Raw genomic sequence first — 17,912 nt, 5'->3', positions numbered from 1 at the left:
CCAGTCTTTACGTTAAACTGACACAGTAAAACATTAAGGACACTGAATTGCTGAGGATTTGTGAATATCTAGCAAACAGAAAACAAACTGCAGTAATTAATGGCAACATTTCCGACTCATTGATTCTAAGGATCCATCTTGGGTCGTTATTTGTTTGTTATTTATATTAATTATTTGCCGACCTAATTCAAAATACCGAATCAAAGAAGTATGCAGATGATATTGCACTTTACTTAGCCTTCAAAACTGTTAACACAATAATAGCAGTGCTGTAGTCAGAGCTTATTCATTTCTACATTAGTGTTCAAAGCCAAGTAACTAAGTCTCCACATTTTGGCAAAATCAGTTCTTTGCTCCTATTTTCTAAAAGAAAAGAAGCAAAACCTGCGGACACCAACATATCTCTTAAAATCAGCAATGAGGTAGTATAAAGAGCTGAGACATGTGGCAACTTAGGTATCACTTTAAACAAGACCTAACAGCCAAAAACAATTACAGAAAGCAATTTGTAAATTAAATAGCTCTTCTTGGATTCTGAAAATTGTTACTTCTTTTCTTCCAACCCATGCGAAAAAATATTGCATAACGCTCTCATCCTCCCACGTATAATTTTTTTCTTCTAATACTTGGTGAAGCCCACCAATAAGTTTTAATGATATACTCGAAAGAAAATACAAAATTAGGACATGCTTCTAATTTTGAACTATTTTTACAATTCTCACACTTTTGATACGCTCCATCAGCTCATTTTACTATGTATTTCAGAAGAGATTACCTACAACTAACGCTCGTTAATGTGGAATGCCATGCATTGTTTTGCAACCAAACAATGAATGGACTAATTCACTTTAAAGTCTAATTTTAGTTCCCTACCATTTAGATCAGTTTCAAACGTTTATGTATATATCAATAGAGATCAAAGTAATTCTTGTAGTTGGATAGGGTCCAGTAGACAGTCAACCTTGAAACTTTAAAGGAATATATGTCCAGTATATAAAATCTCTGACAGATTAATTTTAATGATTTCGTTCAGTGATAATTGGTATTATCATGTTCTAATGGTTTTGGAAAAACAGTACGTTGTTTTATGCAGATGTGGCTGATATGCTATGTTTGATATGTGAAACTACTCTATTTTGTGTTTGCTCATTGGCTTTTTTTTCTTCTCGTATGCGTTTCTGTAGCGTTTAATTTTGATTTTATTTGATCCCAAGTCGTAATTATCGTCTCCCTGTTTAATGGCCTCTATGTTCTTTTTCATTTAAATGTTATCATGTGTTGTTTAAGTTGTATACGTGCCTGTTTTTAGGGAACAGTTGAAAAAATTATTTTAGATCTCAGTCATAAATGTCAAACCATAATGGGAATTAATCCTTTGTAAGGATTATTTTTAACAATGATTACATCCTTTTCAAGTTAGCTCCCTTAGAATGTAACTTTTCATTTTAATCCGTTTAATCGATCCTAAATTTTCTCAAGCATTCTTAAAAAACGTCCGTCATGTATTTTAATCTAATGATTTTACGGTTTCCTAGCATTCTCATGAAATTTCCACACTAGCGCAATTGGACTGATAAAAAGCAGACTGACCGTGACGTGAAGTTTACTTGGAGCCTCCTTGATTCCCACTGGAACTTTGCCCCAGTTGCTGGACCCGGGAGCTTCTTACTTCTAATACTTAAGGCTATTTAACAGCTCCGAGAATGCACGTACACCGTCTCCTTGCCCTAACTTCATCATCTTGACTAGAGACTTTGAAAAGTAGATCAAGACCTATTTTAACCATTTGTACATTTTGCAATGCTTGTTATCGAGGTCAGTTTTATTAACAGGTGGGCTTACTTTTGAAAAATAGATTTGAATATATATTTGATAGAGCACAAAGTATTTTTGTATTAAAAATAACTGCTTGACGTATGTACATAATTATCGACTGTATGTTGTGATGAACAAACTGGCCAACATGATCAACGATGGTCTTCAAAGAAAATATCTTTCAAGGACTAGATGAGCAACATTTTATTGGCTTAGATTTTTAAATGTCATTTTCATTTTATATTTAAATTTGTTTTAAAGATATAGTCTTATCTACGCAAGATCATTTCACTTGGAGTTTAATCGATTCTTTCTTTCTTTCTTTCTTTCTTTTCTTTTCTTTTCTTTTCTTATTCTTTTCTTTTTCTTTTCTTTTCTTTTTTCTTTCTTTTCTTACTTTTCTTTCTTTATTTTCTTTCTTTTCTTATGTTCTTTCTTTTTTCTTTTTTTCTTTTTTCTTTTCTTTTCTTTTCATTTCTTGTTATTTCTTTTCTTTTTATCTTTATTATTTTCTCTTTTCTTTTTTCTTTCCTCTTCTTCTTTTCTTACTTTCTTTCTTTCTTTTTTCTTTCTTTCTTGTTTTCTTTCTTGTTTTCTTTCTCTCTTTCTTTCTTTCTTTCTTTCATTCTTTCTTTCTTTCTTTCTACCATATGCACACGTAATAGATATTATTGACATATTCAACAATGCTCTTTTAATGACACTGTTGTTTTAGAAACTGACTGATGAATGTTGATTGCTTGAGAACTGGATTATTCAAACGTCCTAAAAATGGATATTTTTACATAGCACTGAAAATGATAGGTAGTTATGCATTTCCTTGCGCAGTTCCTAGTTAAAAATCTATCCCCAAGTAAGGATGTTAGAGGCGTCACGCAATCCAAAACACCACCAACAAGCTATATAGGTTACTGTGCATTTTATGGCGTTACACTTACTTGAAAATCTATCTTCATATAAGTATGTGATTAAACATCATATATGTAAGATAATTGTTTAATCAGTATAATAAAATTCACCAATTTGCACTGGTTAAGGATCATATACTATCTAAGTGAAAGTTTATATTGGTGAGTAAACATCTTAATGTAAGACAATTTGTTGGTATTATATAGCCTATCCGCAACAGAAAGCCTGCGCGGCCTACTTACGGAATGTTGTTTGGTTTGTTTTGTTTGGGGTTGGTGTGTGGGAGGCCAGTATATTTGGCAGGGGTAAAACCCAGAAATATCCCCGGAAGAACCACTGAACCACGAGAAGCTACTGGTAGGCTCTCTCACATACTATCGTTGGCTGAGCCAAGAGTAGAACTTGGCGGATTGAGGCGAGATTTGAGTGATCGGTAAAGGTGAGCGGCTTAGACCACTCGACCACCCGGGAATTATTGAAGATTTTGTTAAGGTCTCGTATACTTTTCGTTGACTTCATCATTTTCTTTCACAAAAATGGTCATCCTTGACTTATATATAGGTTCCATCTCGATATTGGTTTGTAAGCTTGCAACACTACATTTTGTACCATTAATTCCAAAAGGAATCATTGTGAAAAGAGTTTATCCTGCAATGACCTTGTTAACCATTTTCATATGACTATGTGGGGCATGGTTGAAAATTTAGTCAATGTAATGGTTGGATAATAAGACCACAACATCAGCTTTTGTCATTAGGACAATGCGAGTAAATTTGCTTACTTAAGGATTAGCAGCGCCTTTCCTAATTTTGCGATGCGAGAAAACATTCATATGTATGGGAATGAGTATACTCTCAGACTATGTATAAACTGTATAACCTGTTTTTCTTATTATAAAAGCATTCCTTTGAATGAACTCCTTATATGGCCTATAATGTAATAATAATCAAGCCTAAACACGCCTTTGACCCTCTTACGCGTAGTGATACAATCGTATTCCCTTGCTGTCTGGCATAGGTTTGCATTTGTTCATCAATGATAAGGCATATATAAGCGAAATTCAGCTCCGACATAAATGACCCTTTTCGTCATGAACTTATCTTTACTATGTAGCTAAGTCTACAGTTGGTCTTCTATTGAGACAGTGCATGAAAAACAGTGTTTCACCTTTCCAGTAGTCAAAGGGACCGGAAATACAGAACGTACAGGTATAATTGCTACTTCACTAATATATCGTCCACTAAAACACTTAATTTAGACGTATAATTGAACTAAAGAAAGAACTGTTGCTTTATTAATGCATAAAATAATACAACAAAAATTCAAATGTCGATCTGTTAATTACGATGTCTACAAACTTTGGGTTTGGAAACTCAGAAATACGAGAGAGCACCAATCTAAAACGAAATGCCTTCTCGTGGTTTTAACGGTTGCCTTTCATCTTTTTCTCCTCGCTTCTAGCTACATGATTCGTCTTTCGATATGGCTTTCCTTTTCATAAACAGGCAGCATTGTATATTAAGTTGTTCATTTTCGGCAGAGATGACGATCTTTATTTATATCGGTTGCCATTACTGAGCATTTAGCTGAACATCGCAAATGATTCATTTCCAACTCAGATTTCTAACTTCAAATCCTTTTTAATGGCGTTTGTTATAAAGGACAGTGTCTTAATACCGAACTACAAATCTACCATTATATATAAAGGATCTATATGATTATTCCGATCCTAGTTTTGGAATTTAGATATTGAAGTCGCAAATGAAGATATTTAATTAAAGCAAACAAAGCAAAAAGTGCGACATTCTTGTTATATAGATTACAAAAGTTCTTCGCCACTTGGGTGAATTCTGTCATCAACAGACCTCCAAAATGACTTGTAAAATTTTGTTTTTGAAAGATGACTTTTTAGAACTTTTATTAATATTCCGGTGGGCTTCAAAAGTCTTTATCTACAATAACATTAAAAACGGCACATACAATTCACATATGACCGTATGTTCTACATATATACAGCATGCTAAAAAAGTGTTTCAATTGACAAATGTGAAACGTGTGTACCACGCATGTAAAACATACGTGAGTTGCTTATGCTTAAACATCTGTTTAACATGCACACAATACACCTATCACAAGTTTTACAAGTTTAGATTTCTTGTATAATATATACATACCAAATGTTTATCTTTTTTACAAATATGAATCAAATCACGTTTTACACATGACCTTCCTTGCAAAAATACATACATGTTATGTTAAGCTACATATGTTCAACATATTGTACTACCAGATTTATGTAAAAAAAATATGTTGTAATACAGAGTGTATTAAAACGTATGTTTAACATAAGTAACTGCTTTTCCAGTGTAGGGTCAGGCTCCCTCTTCCAATGAACTTTTAGGAATCTTAACGTCGATTGCTGCTGGTATGCTGTCGTAATTCGTACCTCTAAAGTATTACATCTCCTGAACACAACAGTAAGCGTTTACTGTACTTTTAACAAAACAAAAAAAGTATCCATGAAAAAATAACATAGCACGCATCTTCATTAAGTTTCTAAAACTACTATTAAATTTTCTGAAACTATTATACATTATCCATAACCATTGCCATTTGTACTCGCTTATAAGTCGGGTCCAACTGCCAACTGCATAAACCAACATCTGCCGTCGGGTCACGCGCTGGCAGATCTGCGTCAGTACAGTTTATTGCGAGTAATCAATAGAAACGTACAAAATAGACCCTGATCTGCTGACGCATTATGTAACGACAGAACAGGGTCACTGTTGCATGCAGATAGACATGACTTAAAAGTGAGTACAATATATATATATATATATATATATATATATATATATATATATATATATATATATATATATATATATATATATATATATATTTGAAATAAAACAACAAGTACTTCAAAAAAGTCTCGCAAACTCGGTATATTTTCATTCAAGTAATATAGGCCACAAGCACATGGCATAAATAGCAGTATACATGATTGACAAACACAACTGGAGAACGAGATAGGAAACATATAAATTGTAACAAATTTATACAATGTTTGCCGTAAAAGATTCTTAAAGTTCCTTTCTATATTCCTTTCTCTATTCAGATGCGTACAAAATACATATCTACATAGTGAATTTCATGTCAGCTTGTTTTTACTTGTCGAGGTAGTTAGAAATTTATCTTCAGAGGGTTTTACATATAATTATATTAGCAACCATCACTAACATTCAATTTACAACATTACACTAACATTCAAGTTAGAACATTACACTAACAATCAAGTTATTGCATTACACTAACGTTCAAGTTATAACATTACACTAACATTCAAGTTATAGCATTGCACTAACATTCAAGTTATAACATTACACTAACATTCAAGTTATAGCATTGCACTAACATTCAAGTTATAACATTACACTAACATTCAAGTTATAGCATTGCACTAACATTCAAGTCATAGCATTACACTATCATTCAAGTTATAGCATTACACTATCATTCAAGTTATAACATTACACACATTAAACAAAATTATATTCAGACTGAAAATTTGAGTTGGATTCAAACAACTGTTCTTTAATTTTCAATCAAGTTAATTTACAGTGGGTTTTAAAAATAACATTTAGGTATGCATGGACACCCCCCCCTCCCCCGGATTTCACCTCTAAATGTGTTTTGGCCAACATACGCAAAGCTTAATAGTTGAACACTATATGTTTATCCCCGTAAAAAAAGAAATAATAATTATGTGGTATGGTTCATTAATAAAGTCATGCTTAATGATTTGTAACTATCAAGCTATTTAATTAATTTATGTTGATATCCCATGGTTATATATCGATATCAATACGCGTCTGCCTGAACAATGAATTGATGAAAATTAATTCGTTACCCACACCTTGGATGAACTGCGTTCTTCAAATCCATACGTGTAAACTACTTTCATTAATTAGTTAATTAAATGAACTAAAGATTTACAACATGAAGTATCAGTCCATTTAAAATGCATGATGACATGTGTTGTAGAAGTCTGCTATTGGACAATTTCAGTAATTAGAATTAGAATTTAAACATTGTAACAATATACATGGATACAAGCTCATCCGTAACCAAGTAGATCACAGCAGATTTTATGCGATGTCATGTGCATAACTAAACCCGCAAATTTCAGCTCCTTGTGATATTAAAATGAACAGTATCTTTGCACAAAAGACTTTTAAAAGTATATATGTTTACATTTCTCCAAACGTAAACAATTTGCTATTGACTTAGTACTATACGCTTGACGTTAACGAGGTCTTCAAATAGAATTTATGTATTGTGGTCCAAAGGTACATAACGGCAACAAATAGATTTGTTAATCACTATTTGTGCGCTACTATATACTGACCTGAAATACCTCTGGTATTCTTTTTGTTACCATACACGTACTACCTGTTCTGAAGTTGGCTCACCCATCCTCCATCAACACTAGCAGTTTCATATTTTGTCTTGAAGGAATATGTTTCTGCTATAAATGCATATTAGATAATGTTTGATATTATTGACATATTGTATTTACAATATTATTTTAATATCTAATTAGCTTTTTTCAATGACTTAAATCCTCTGCCTTCATTTCTCACGTCAGCGACATTATCAAAATAATGATTATTGTGATGGAAGAGAGATTCCGAAATACCCTTAAGCTTGTTGCTCAGTACTCTATAAGTCTTCTCAGAATTTTATGTATTTTCCATGGTGGCCCCTGCAAAAATCGCTGTTTAAATAAATACCCCATATGATTATTTTAATAAAACATTTGATACTTTTACCATGTACCACGAGATGAAAAACCTGAACCAAGTCATTACTTGGATGGAGCAACCTTCAGTTGGTGATTTTTAAAGAACTATTTTTCAAACTTCCTTTGATAATACAGTTTTCGAAAATTACAAGTAATTCAGATTCTTTTAAGCCCCAATCATCGATATTTGATTTAAGTTTTTTCGATGGGTGCTTCATCAAAGGAAACGTTAGTAGATCATCAGCACATAACACTCTGTGTTTATATCATGACTGTCTTTGGCTATAGCATTTGTAAGCGGTATAAATGTATTGATAACAGTACTGGTGAAAGAGAACTGCCTTGACGCTCACTAACAGGACAGCTAAAAACGTCAGCCAATCCATTTTGAGTTCTAATGATTAATATCTTAATATATAAAGTATAGACTAGTTAATATCGATTCCAACTGCAACATTGCACAGATCAGGATCTACCGTGGCATAAATACAGATGTGGGTCTATGCATGTGGTTAAGAAAAATCAGTAGAACAAACATATACACTGTTCTATACACTGTTCTGCCCGCGGGTTATGCTGTTTGCAACTGGACTCGACTGATAAGGGAGTATATTTGGTATGGTCATTTGAGGTTTCTGAAGTTTAGACCATAATTCTGTTCTATCGCATTTTCAAAATTTATCACTGTACAGTAAAATCAAGCATTAAATTTCTCAAGATATTACTAAATATGTTTGTGCAGAACAAATATGTCACACTATAAACTTTTCTAAACTCGCACGCTTGTCACCAACTAATCTGTTTTGCGCAGACTATTCCGTTATTCTCTTATTAAAATTGATGTCAAATATTTACTTAGTACAAACTGTAAGCTAATATCTATATACTTATAAGTCTCTCAAAACTCTACTTTGAAAATGATATTAAAGTAAGAAGCGGATGCTGCTTTTTTATCCTTTCAAAAGTTATTGATTCATCGTCAGTTGATTTTTACTTGAAGCTGTACAGGTGTTTGTTACCTTAACCTAAAATGTAAAAAAATATTTTTTTTCAGATTTAAGCGTTGTTTTTTTTTTCTTTCAAACTTTTGTTCAACGATACTCGATTAATTCCGTCCATGTTATACTCCAGAAAAATATTAGTACCAAAAACGTTAAATTGGACTGAGGAGTTGGAGGGAATATTTTCAATGCTTTATTCTCAATTTGAGAAAACGAAAAGCGACCGTATTTATGCCATGGACTCATGTTATCAGGAAATGTTATCAATATTTGAATGAAAAAACTCCGTCCACTAGCTCATGTGGGAAGCCAATTAAGTGAAATTTCCAACAAATATATCCTCAATACCTGGACTTTATTTGCAACAGTGATAAGGATCGGACATCAACCATATATCAGCAAATGTTAGAAAGACATTTAAATCTTTATCATTACAAGTGTACATACAGATTATGAAGAGGTTAATTTTGTCAGCAGCAACACGCATTAGAGTGAACCCTTCATGTTTTTGTCATTTTCAAAGAAGAAACATTTTAATTTTGAATAAAGATATGGAAAATTTGAAGGGGGGAACTATACGTATGTAGCGATTGCATGATTTCTTGATGATCCTTACTTTAATTCAATCGTGTACATTACTTAGGTACATTCAAGATTCAGAATGAGAGTTTTGGTTCTCTTCTCCTTGTTTTGGAGGGTCAAATGTGACACCCATGTCAATGCTTCTATAGCTGAGGAGCAACGTATTGCTGCCCTGGAGAGCATGGTAGCCTCTCTATCACACCAGTTAATGGCCCAACAGTTGGCCGCGGAAGAGAGAATACGTTCTGAGGGAAATTTCCAACAAATATATCCTCAATACCTGGACTTTATTTGCAACAGTGATAAGGATCGGACATCAACCATATATCAGCAAATGTTAGAAAGGCATTTAAATCTTTATCATTACAAGTGTACATACAGATTATGAAGAGGTTAATTTTGTCAGCAGCAACACGCATTAGAGTGAACCCTTCATGTTTTTGTCATTTTCAAAGAAGAAACATTTTAATTTTGAATAAAGATATGGAAAATTTGAAGGGGGGAACTATACGTATGTAGCGATTGCATGATTTCTTGATGATCCTTACTTTAATTCAATCGTGTACATTACTTAGGTACATTCAAGATTCAGAATGAGAGTTTTGGTTCTCTTCTCCTTGTTTTGGAGGGTCAAATGTGACACCCATGTCAATGCTTCTATAGCTGAGGAGCAACGTATTGCTGCCCTGGAGAGCATGGTAGCCTCTCTATCACACCAGTTAATGGCCCAACAGTTGGCCGCGGAAGAGAGAATACGTTCTGAGGGAAATTCAGGCGTAAAGCAAATACGGCACAATCGCGACGGAACGAAGTAAGTTTACGTTTTATTTCAATTCAGTTTTACAACCAGTTTTCACAATTTACTTTAGCGCTTTCGAATGCTCCAGTCATTGAGTAATGCTGTCTTTGAATCCGAGAAAACTAGTAAACTCAGAGAACGATAGGCCTATGATAGAGGACCGTTTAAGCTTTCAGGTGACAAAAGCAAATAATAATTTTGTATCACACAACTGAAAGGTCACTTAAGCTAATGTCTTAACTGTGTGTTGCCCATCGTCAGTAGCCCGTTAACATTTCCGATTTTCAATTTCTCGAAAACAATTTAATTTAAATTTAACAGACTTTTGCCTGAATACATGTCTTAAAAGTTGTAATAAATGATGTCGATTGACTGTCAAAGATGGCAACCATAGCTACAAAACAAACACCAAAAAAAATTTAACAAAAATAAAAACATTTTAAGGATTGCATCATAAACCGCTTAACATAAAGAATTGGGCAAAAAAGACAAAGCACGTGATGGAATATAGATCGTTCATACTTTGCAGAGATATAGACAATTTCTCTCGTCAAATATAGACAATGGTACTAAAGTGGGAAGAATCTGTAAATTAATTCTGTTTCATTTTTAAAAGAGCGTGTAGCAGAAATAAACCAAATTTAACAGACAGTATCCTGAATCAACGTAATCCAAGCCTGTAAGAGGATGTCGGTTTGCCGTCTCTTATTGCAGCAACCATGCACATGTCTGAGACTATCTCTCAAAACAATACTGATCAAGCGTAGCTGAGAGCCTTTACGTAAAACATGGCATTAATCATATAAATACTGACCGAAATAAAGAACGCATCAGACTGGAAAATCTGCCACTTTTAATACAAAGATTTTGTTGTAAATATTTTATATGCTGCTTGCCCCGCTTGCCACTAATTGTGAAAACCACCAGCTTTTTTCAAAAATACTTGCAAATGAAGATATATTTACTTTACTAATACCATTTTTTAAAGCATGAAATATGAATAAAAAGTGTGTATGTGTGTGTGTGTGTGTGTGTGTGCATGTAAGGATTGTACTTAGAAACTGAACTGTATTCAAATATCTCTGCTCTAAGAGTTAATAAAACGTAAGTCAAATTACGCATCCACAAGCAGAAGTGAAGAATATGATTAGGGATTTATTATCTCTTTTAAAATAGGTCCTACTATGGTGAAACGCACACTGGCTCCTCTATCAACGCCATTCACGACCACAGTAATTATGACCGCACCTGTGGAATGGGAGAAGTTCAGGCAGTGTTGAATGGGGTTGAATTTCGGACCCGTCACAACGACTACAAAGTGGGCATGCCAGATCCCAAGTCAAAAACATACAACAAAATGGTGGACATTCCATTTCCACCAGTTCCACCATCCGTCCTTAGTAAACATAATGTCAGCGAACAGGTGATTGAACTGAGAGAGTACTTTAGAGCCTTCCAACAACAAGATACGCATATCAGAGACTGGGTGCCTTATTTTAAGCCAGTTTTATGCTATATGGAAGCAGGATGGACAACAAATACCAAAACGCTTGATGAACCATTCAAGAGCGATCGTCATTTCATTGATGCTGCCAGCTGGATGGAGCTACAAGAAAAAATCAGGTACACAGCATACACTGGTGGAAAGATCCAGTCCGAAAACCACTCAAATCTTCCTACTACAATTATTAACGTCACCAAGGATGGTATCCCAGTATTTGCCCAGTGGAATTACAGAATCGCCTGCCATCCCATCAAAAGGTATCTTGGTCTTAAGCACCTCAGACTTGTAGACGACCTCGGAGTTCGAATGATGCTAAGACTCAACATGACACAGCTTGCAACCAATCGGGCTGCGAGATTCTCTGTTAGCCCCATTGAAAACCCATCTTTTAAGGTGACTGACGGATACGGTAATTTCAAAGACACAAGCTTTCGATACGGTCTTTTAGATCAGTTGATGTCGGAGATACCAGGGAAGGACAATTACCAGGCATATATTGAGGACAACACATTTGGTCTGGAACATTATGATATCCAACATAAGAACAATACCAAACTTAACGCGGGGTACTATCACAGATGGTTCAAAGTTGCAAAGAATGGTGGAATGGGAATAACCGTACGTCACCGTGGCTTCTCGGACCAGAACTTATTCACAGCCCTCACCACTCAGACAAGCATTGCGGAAATGTCTGTACAGGACTGTAACTATGACTCTCATCTTTTAAAAAGTGTCTGCCAGACCTACAGAAAGAGGGTCACTTACGCCATTCCTCTTGAGATCATCTGGCTGACACCCCTGAGTTCTTGGAATCCCTACGATCTAGAAATGAATGGACAAGACCCACACAAGATTGTAACGCAAGGCGGCCGTAGTGGTGGACTTACTGCAGACAAAGCATACAATGGCACGAGCTTCAGTAATTATTACTTAACACCTGCAGAGTTTTTCCAGGGAGGAGAAGTGGGACGAGATCCTGCCGATACTGCCAAGGATATTGTCGGTGTGTTGGATAAACACGGAGAGGTTTGTCACTATCTAGTCTGGGATTTAAAAAAAAAATACCCTGCAAGTATAAAACAAAAACACATTTAAAATATGTAAATCAAGAGCTAATTGAATTCGCTGGATCTGATGGCTTATTTCTATAATCATACTGATTTTTCTGTTTCTCCGTATGCTTTAGAAAATTTGAACAATCTGTCAAAGTTTGTTGTCATTTTCCTGGAGAACAACGCTACTACTACTATTGCTGCTGCTGCTAATGCTGCTACAACAACAACAACTACTACTACTACTATTACTATTTACCCTCTAATGACAATGATAATTGCAATTATTATAAATGAATTAAACATCAGTAGTAAAAAAATGTCCGTTGTTGGGACAAATCATCCATTTGTATATTTAATAGAAACATTTGTTTCATCGCATGCTATGTTCTTGCGTTTTGCAGCCAGATCTCTTCAATCCTATATCCTTGTAAATAATGATATTTCCACTTTATACTTTAAAAAGCCAAATATTTTCTTTGAAATAATGATGCAACAGCCAGAAACAAGGAAAACTATATTGTTTCGGCATGAACAAATCGAAATCAACAAAATGTCTTTAGAAAATACGATCTAGTAAATTCGTCAAACGAGACTCTCGTGAGCGTTCGAGAAATGGGTTCATCAGAATTCGTACCTAACCTAACTAATAGCCGGGTTTACGAAAACAATTTATTGCAGACAAGTGTTAGTGACTTTAGCATTGGTATAGATCTGTAGAAGATGCGCGACAGTCTGTGGAAATTGGCCTTTTCAGAAATGACAATCAGTAATTATTGGATGAACATCAGATCGTGGCATGTGACTGCGCAATTATGTGTTTGTTCGTCGACATGCATGTACACACATACAGAGTCAAGTTGTTGCTGTGGCATGCAACGGCCTAAAGTTTGGTTCATTCCTGATACCGATTACCTGTTGAACTACCAATGAAAGACCGTTCAAACAATAACGGAAACGTAACATTATACGATATCTCTTGATCAAACGTAAAAATTAGTGGCAGTCAATTAAGATACAAATCAGCAGTCTTACACATCCACACAATTGTAAATCATTGCGCTCCATGTAACATTGAAATATAAAAATGGCATATTAGGCAATGTTTTTAGGAAAATGTGCAAGAATCCACACGGATAAGTGCCACGTCTTATGATTTGAAGACATTTATTATCAGTTTTCTGACCTAATAACATCTTTTACTACAAGCTCTTCACCAGCGTTTATATCCGCAGAAACTAGGCAAACAGGTTTTCACATAATCAACAAATAGTTTCAATTCTTTGTTTACCTTTCTTCTGTCTAGTTTCAAAGTTTAATTTAACGTTTCAATTTATCATAAAATCTACCGTTCTTATTACATCTGCTGAATCTTTAACTCAAACTATTGCATGTCACTGTTTTTGTATTCGCTACTTTTTACTTACAGGTTAAATTTGTAGTGCCATCAGGCGTAAGAATCTTCACGCCACATATTCCAGGAGTTGGGAAATTTCGACTTCGGTATCCAATTGTGCCGATCCACGCAGAGGGAAATTCAGTGTACAAAGAGGTGGAAGCATTGAAGGCTTTGATGATGGAATTTGACCAGTATTCCTATATTCTTACCCACAAACCGGTCCTACCTGATCCGAACGGTCATTTGCCCATGATAACGCTAAGAGTCCCGTATACGTCGAAGACACCCCCTGGCGGTCACTACCATACTGTATATCTTTCTGCTGAAGACAAGCATGCCCTGATGGCGTCTGAAAATAATACAATGCATGTGGTAACATCTGAGCAGAAAGGACATCATCATGAGTTGCTGATCTCTTATGATCGTCGCCATTACAATTATAAAATAATCACTTGTGACCATAAACCACACTGTTCCGATGATCATCAGTCTTATTTGTACGAGGTGCCTTACTAAAAACTCGTGGAACTAAACAATAAAGAAAATAAAACATATCAATTAGTTGTTAAGTTTTACTTTTGATTCAAAATATTTAATATTAAAAGAAATAGCTCTTCAAATTATTCCAGTGACTCGACAATCCATTGTTATATTAGTCCCTCTAATATTTGATTCATGCACCCATCTATCTATCTATCTATCTATCTATCTATCTATCTATCTATCTATCTATCTATCGATCTATAGATGGGTGTGTGTGTGTGTGTGTGTGTGTGTGATTTAGATCTTTAACGTATCGTTAACAATTTCCAGTCATATCGCTACGATATCTATAGTGATGTCTAGCACTGGAGCATCATGCCGCAGACATGTAGCATCATGTCCCACCCAGTCACATTATCCTGACACTAGGCCGACCAGTCCTTACACTAACCTCTTAATGCTGAGCGCCTAGCGAGGCAACTGTTAGTACCGTTTTTAGAAGTCATTAGTATGACTCGGCCGGTGTTCGAACCCACGAACTCCCGCATCCGGGGCGGACGCTCTGACCACTAGTCCACGACCGGAGCCGTGTGTGTGTGTGTGTGTTATACACATTGGAATAAACAGCAAGGAACGAAAATGTTTTAAGGTAATAACCTATGAATTCAATTTATTTTATCAATGTAGTGAGAAAATTACAACAAGGTATATCATTTGAGATTGAGAAACCTTGCAGTTTCCGGCATAGTTTCGGAAAAATTATTTTATCAATTTCTAAGAAGAGTCATTCGATCAGATTTACATTGTTCTCAAGTTCTTGCTTTCTGACGGTTGTGGTTAATTTTTGGATCTGAACTTACGCTTAGTCTTAATCATTAATGCTAGTTTTCATTACTGGGACTTTTTGTTTGTAACAAAAAAGAATATTATATATATAGATGTGATTTCAAAACGAGGTTCTCTTCGACTTTACATAATGAAAGAGAATGGATAATGCAGGCATATGTGCAAGGCAGACTACAAAAGGGTAAATAATAAACTGAGAAGAGACCCATATAGCTTTGGATCAGATATTAAAAATGGTTATCAAGATAATTACGTGAATATTTCTATTTACCAATATGCAACAAAGAAATGCATTAGGCTTCAATGAAATTCTTTACCAAATTTCAACACCGTAAAATAAATATTCTATAAATTTTGGCCACATAACAAGTCTGTCACTTGTGTGGAAATATGGTTTCCATAAATTGAATTCTAAGTCTGCATTTATGCCTAAAAGGTTTTGCCTGGTAATGGCTAGGTTCCAACTAGATTCCAAGAATATTGAAAAATAATCATGATCACTGGACTCAAAATTCTGACATCTCGTTGATTGTCATTGATCGACAACAAATCAGACGTCGTCTATATATATATATATATATATATATATATATATATATATATATATATATATATATATATATATCTCTATCTATATATGTATATATGTGTATATATGTGTATATGTGTGTATATATATATATATATATATATATATATATATATATATATATATATATATATATATATATATATATGATTCTTTTTACACAATTTAAATCATCAATACTCTGTAAATCTACAAACACCGAAAAACAAATTATCTTCTCTTTGTAGTCAACAAAAATTAAGATCAATGGTGATCATGTTAAAGATAGACGAAAAAAGAATATCATCTAAACTAAAGAAAGAAAGAGAAAGAAAATTTCAGAACCACAATTTACCAGTATCTCGCCTACAACCCTTTTATGCGCAATATTCCACGCAAAAACAAACAGAAACCGACGAAAACTAAAGAAATGAGAAAAGCAAACAAATCATTTATATCTTAAATCAAACATAGTTGTAAATTTCTCTAAGGCCCCTCCACCTCTCCACCCACCTACACACATACAGAAAAGCAGAAACTAAGTTACTTTCAAAGGGTCATAACGATTCATGACAAAGGTGTCATCTTAAAAGACGCAGAAGAATTCACTCCCAGAATGCGCCTTATAGGTTACTTTGCAACAAAGGCCGAAAAGATATATAAGAAGAAACCTAAAATGAAGTACACAAATTTCGGATAAAAAGTGTTTGGTCTTCCAAAGAGATCTTTTGCTAACCATGAGTCTTTCATACAAAAAAAAATAATCTAGAACTGACGTCACAGTCAACCCAGCTGCTAAGGATATGCGGTCGTCGTGATGGACCAAGATGACTATGACAAGAAAGCAAACAGACAGCTTACTGATGTCAGATAGCAGCAGGGGGGGGGGCGAATCCTACAAGCTACTTTTCCGAGACACCCCATCCACTAAAACTATTCCCGATAGAAGCGTTATTTCCATGAAATAACACTTTTATTCAGAAAACGAGACAAAAAAAATGTCCTTGAAAATGCTTTGTATTTCCGCTGATATAACGCGAGTTACTTCAATAAATCCGACTCGTATCCGACATAATTTCCACGGTGAGGTATCATCGAAAAATCAGGTGTAGTTTGCGCCCTCCCTGCTGCTCTACGAAGACGAAGATTTCCAAGGAAACATTTTTATGTTAGCGGAATTAAATCATTGACAAATAAATAATGGCAAATATCGAAGAAGCACTTACTACTAGATTAGCTCGAGAACGTCTCGAAGCAATTCAGAAATTTCTTCCTGTCCGTGATAGTGTCAGACAAAAATTACAACTAAGACAGCAAGCACGGGAAGGCTTTGCAGAATCCGCGGAGGAATTATTTAAACCCGTGACCAAAGCTACTGAAACAATAAAAACTGCTATCATAGGAAAACCTGATCCTGATAAACCGCAACAAAGTCTTCTTCAAGCGATAGAAGAACTTACGAAGGCTCAACCGAAACCGATCAAAGGATTTAATTATAAAACGGATTTCGTTGAAGGTTTTGTGGATGAAATTAAAAATCGTCCAGTCAGAAATAGAGATGAAATAATTGCTTTTGGTGCTGACGCTGCTAGGGCATATCACTCTCGAGAAAAATTTATAAAAGATCCTAATCAAAAGATATCTAAGCAACAATTTCTCGATGGAATTTATAAAATAAAACAGGGTATCGAACGGTTAGATACCAGTGATGTATTTTATCGAGAGTATATGTCAGGATCAGATCGATTTGATGTCCAAATGCGACAGACAAAGCGACATAAAAAACCAACTCGGAAAACAGCTAAACCGAAAGTCGTCACAGCGCCAACAGAACAAGAACCGGAAGTCGTCGCAACGCCAACAGAAACAGAAGAATTATATCGGCTTCCTCCTCCGTTGCAGCAGACCGAGAAAGAAACACCTCGGGGGTGGTTTACGAAAGCCGGTTTTAAAAAAATAAGAGGGAATCTTCCCATTTTTACTTTAAAAAATTTTAATAACAGAGAAGATTTTTTACTAAAAAAACATGAACAAAAAATTAATACCTTCTGGGGATGGGCAAAGGCGGTATATTTTGGCATGCAGGATTTACCCGTTGATGTAAACGATCCCGGATACATAAAATTTAATGCGGAAGTGAAAGAGAT

The 17,912-nt window shown here is 34.8% G+C and overlaps 1 protein-coding gene across 1 annotated transcript; it reads left to right on the top strand.

Moving 5' to 3' along the window:
• Positions 1-9,661: 9,661 nt before the first annotated feature.
• Positions 9,662-14,426, top strand: LOC149801279 (uncharacterized). The gene is made up of 3 exons (XM_089955340.1): positions 9,662-9,925; positions 11,090-12,443; positions 13,899-14,426. The coding sequence occupies exons 1-3, from the start codon at positions 9,708-9,710 to the stop codon at positions 14,382-14,384; spliced, it is 2,058 nt and encodes a 685-aa protein (XP_089811466.1). The 5' UTR covers positions 9,662-9,707; the 3' UTR covers positions 14,385-14,426.
• The last annotated feature ends 3,486 nt before the right edge of the window (positions 14,427-17,912 follow it).

This window comes from Sinohyriopsis cumingii, chromosome 4 (assembly GCF_028554795.1).
Source record: "Sinohyriopsis cumingii isolate HCF-2022 chromosome 4, ASM2855479v2, whole genome shotgun sequence".
NCBI classification, from domain to species: domain Eukaryota; kingdom Metazoa; phylum Mollusca; class Bivalvia; order Unionida; family Unionidae; genus Sinohyriopsis; species Sinohyriopsis cumingii.
This window is presented reverse-complemented; position numbering and strand designations above follow the sequence as displayed.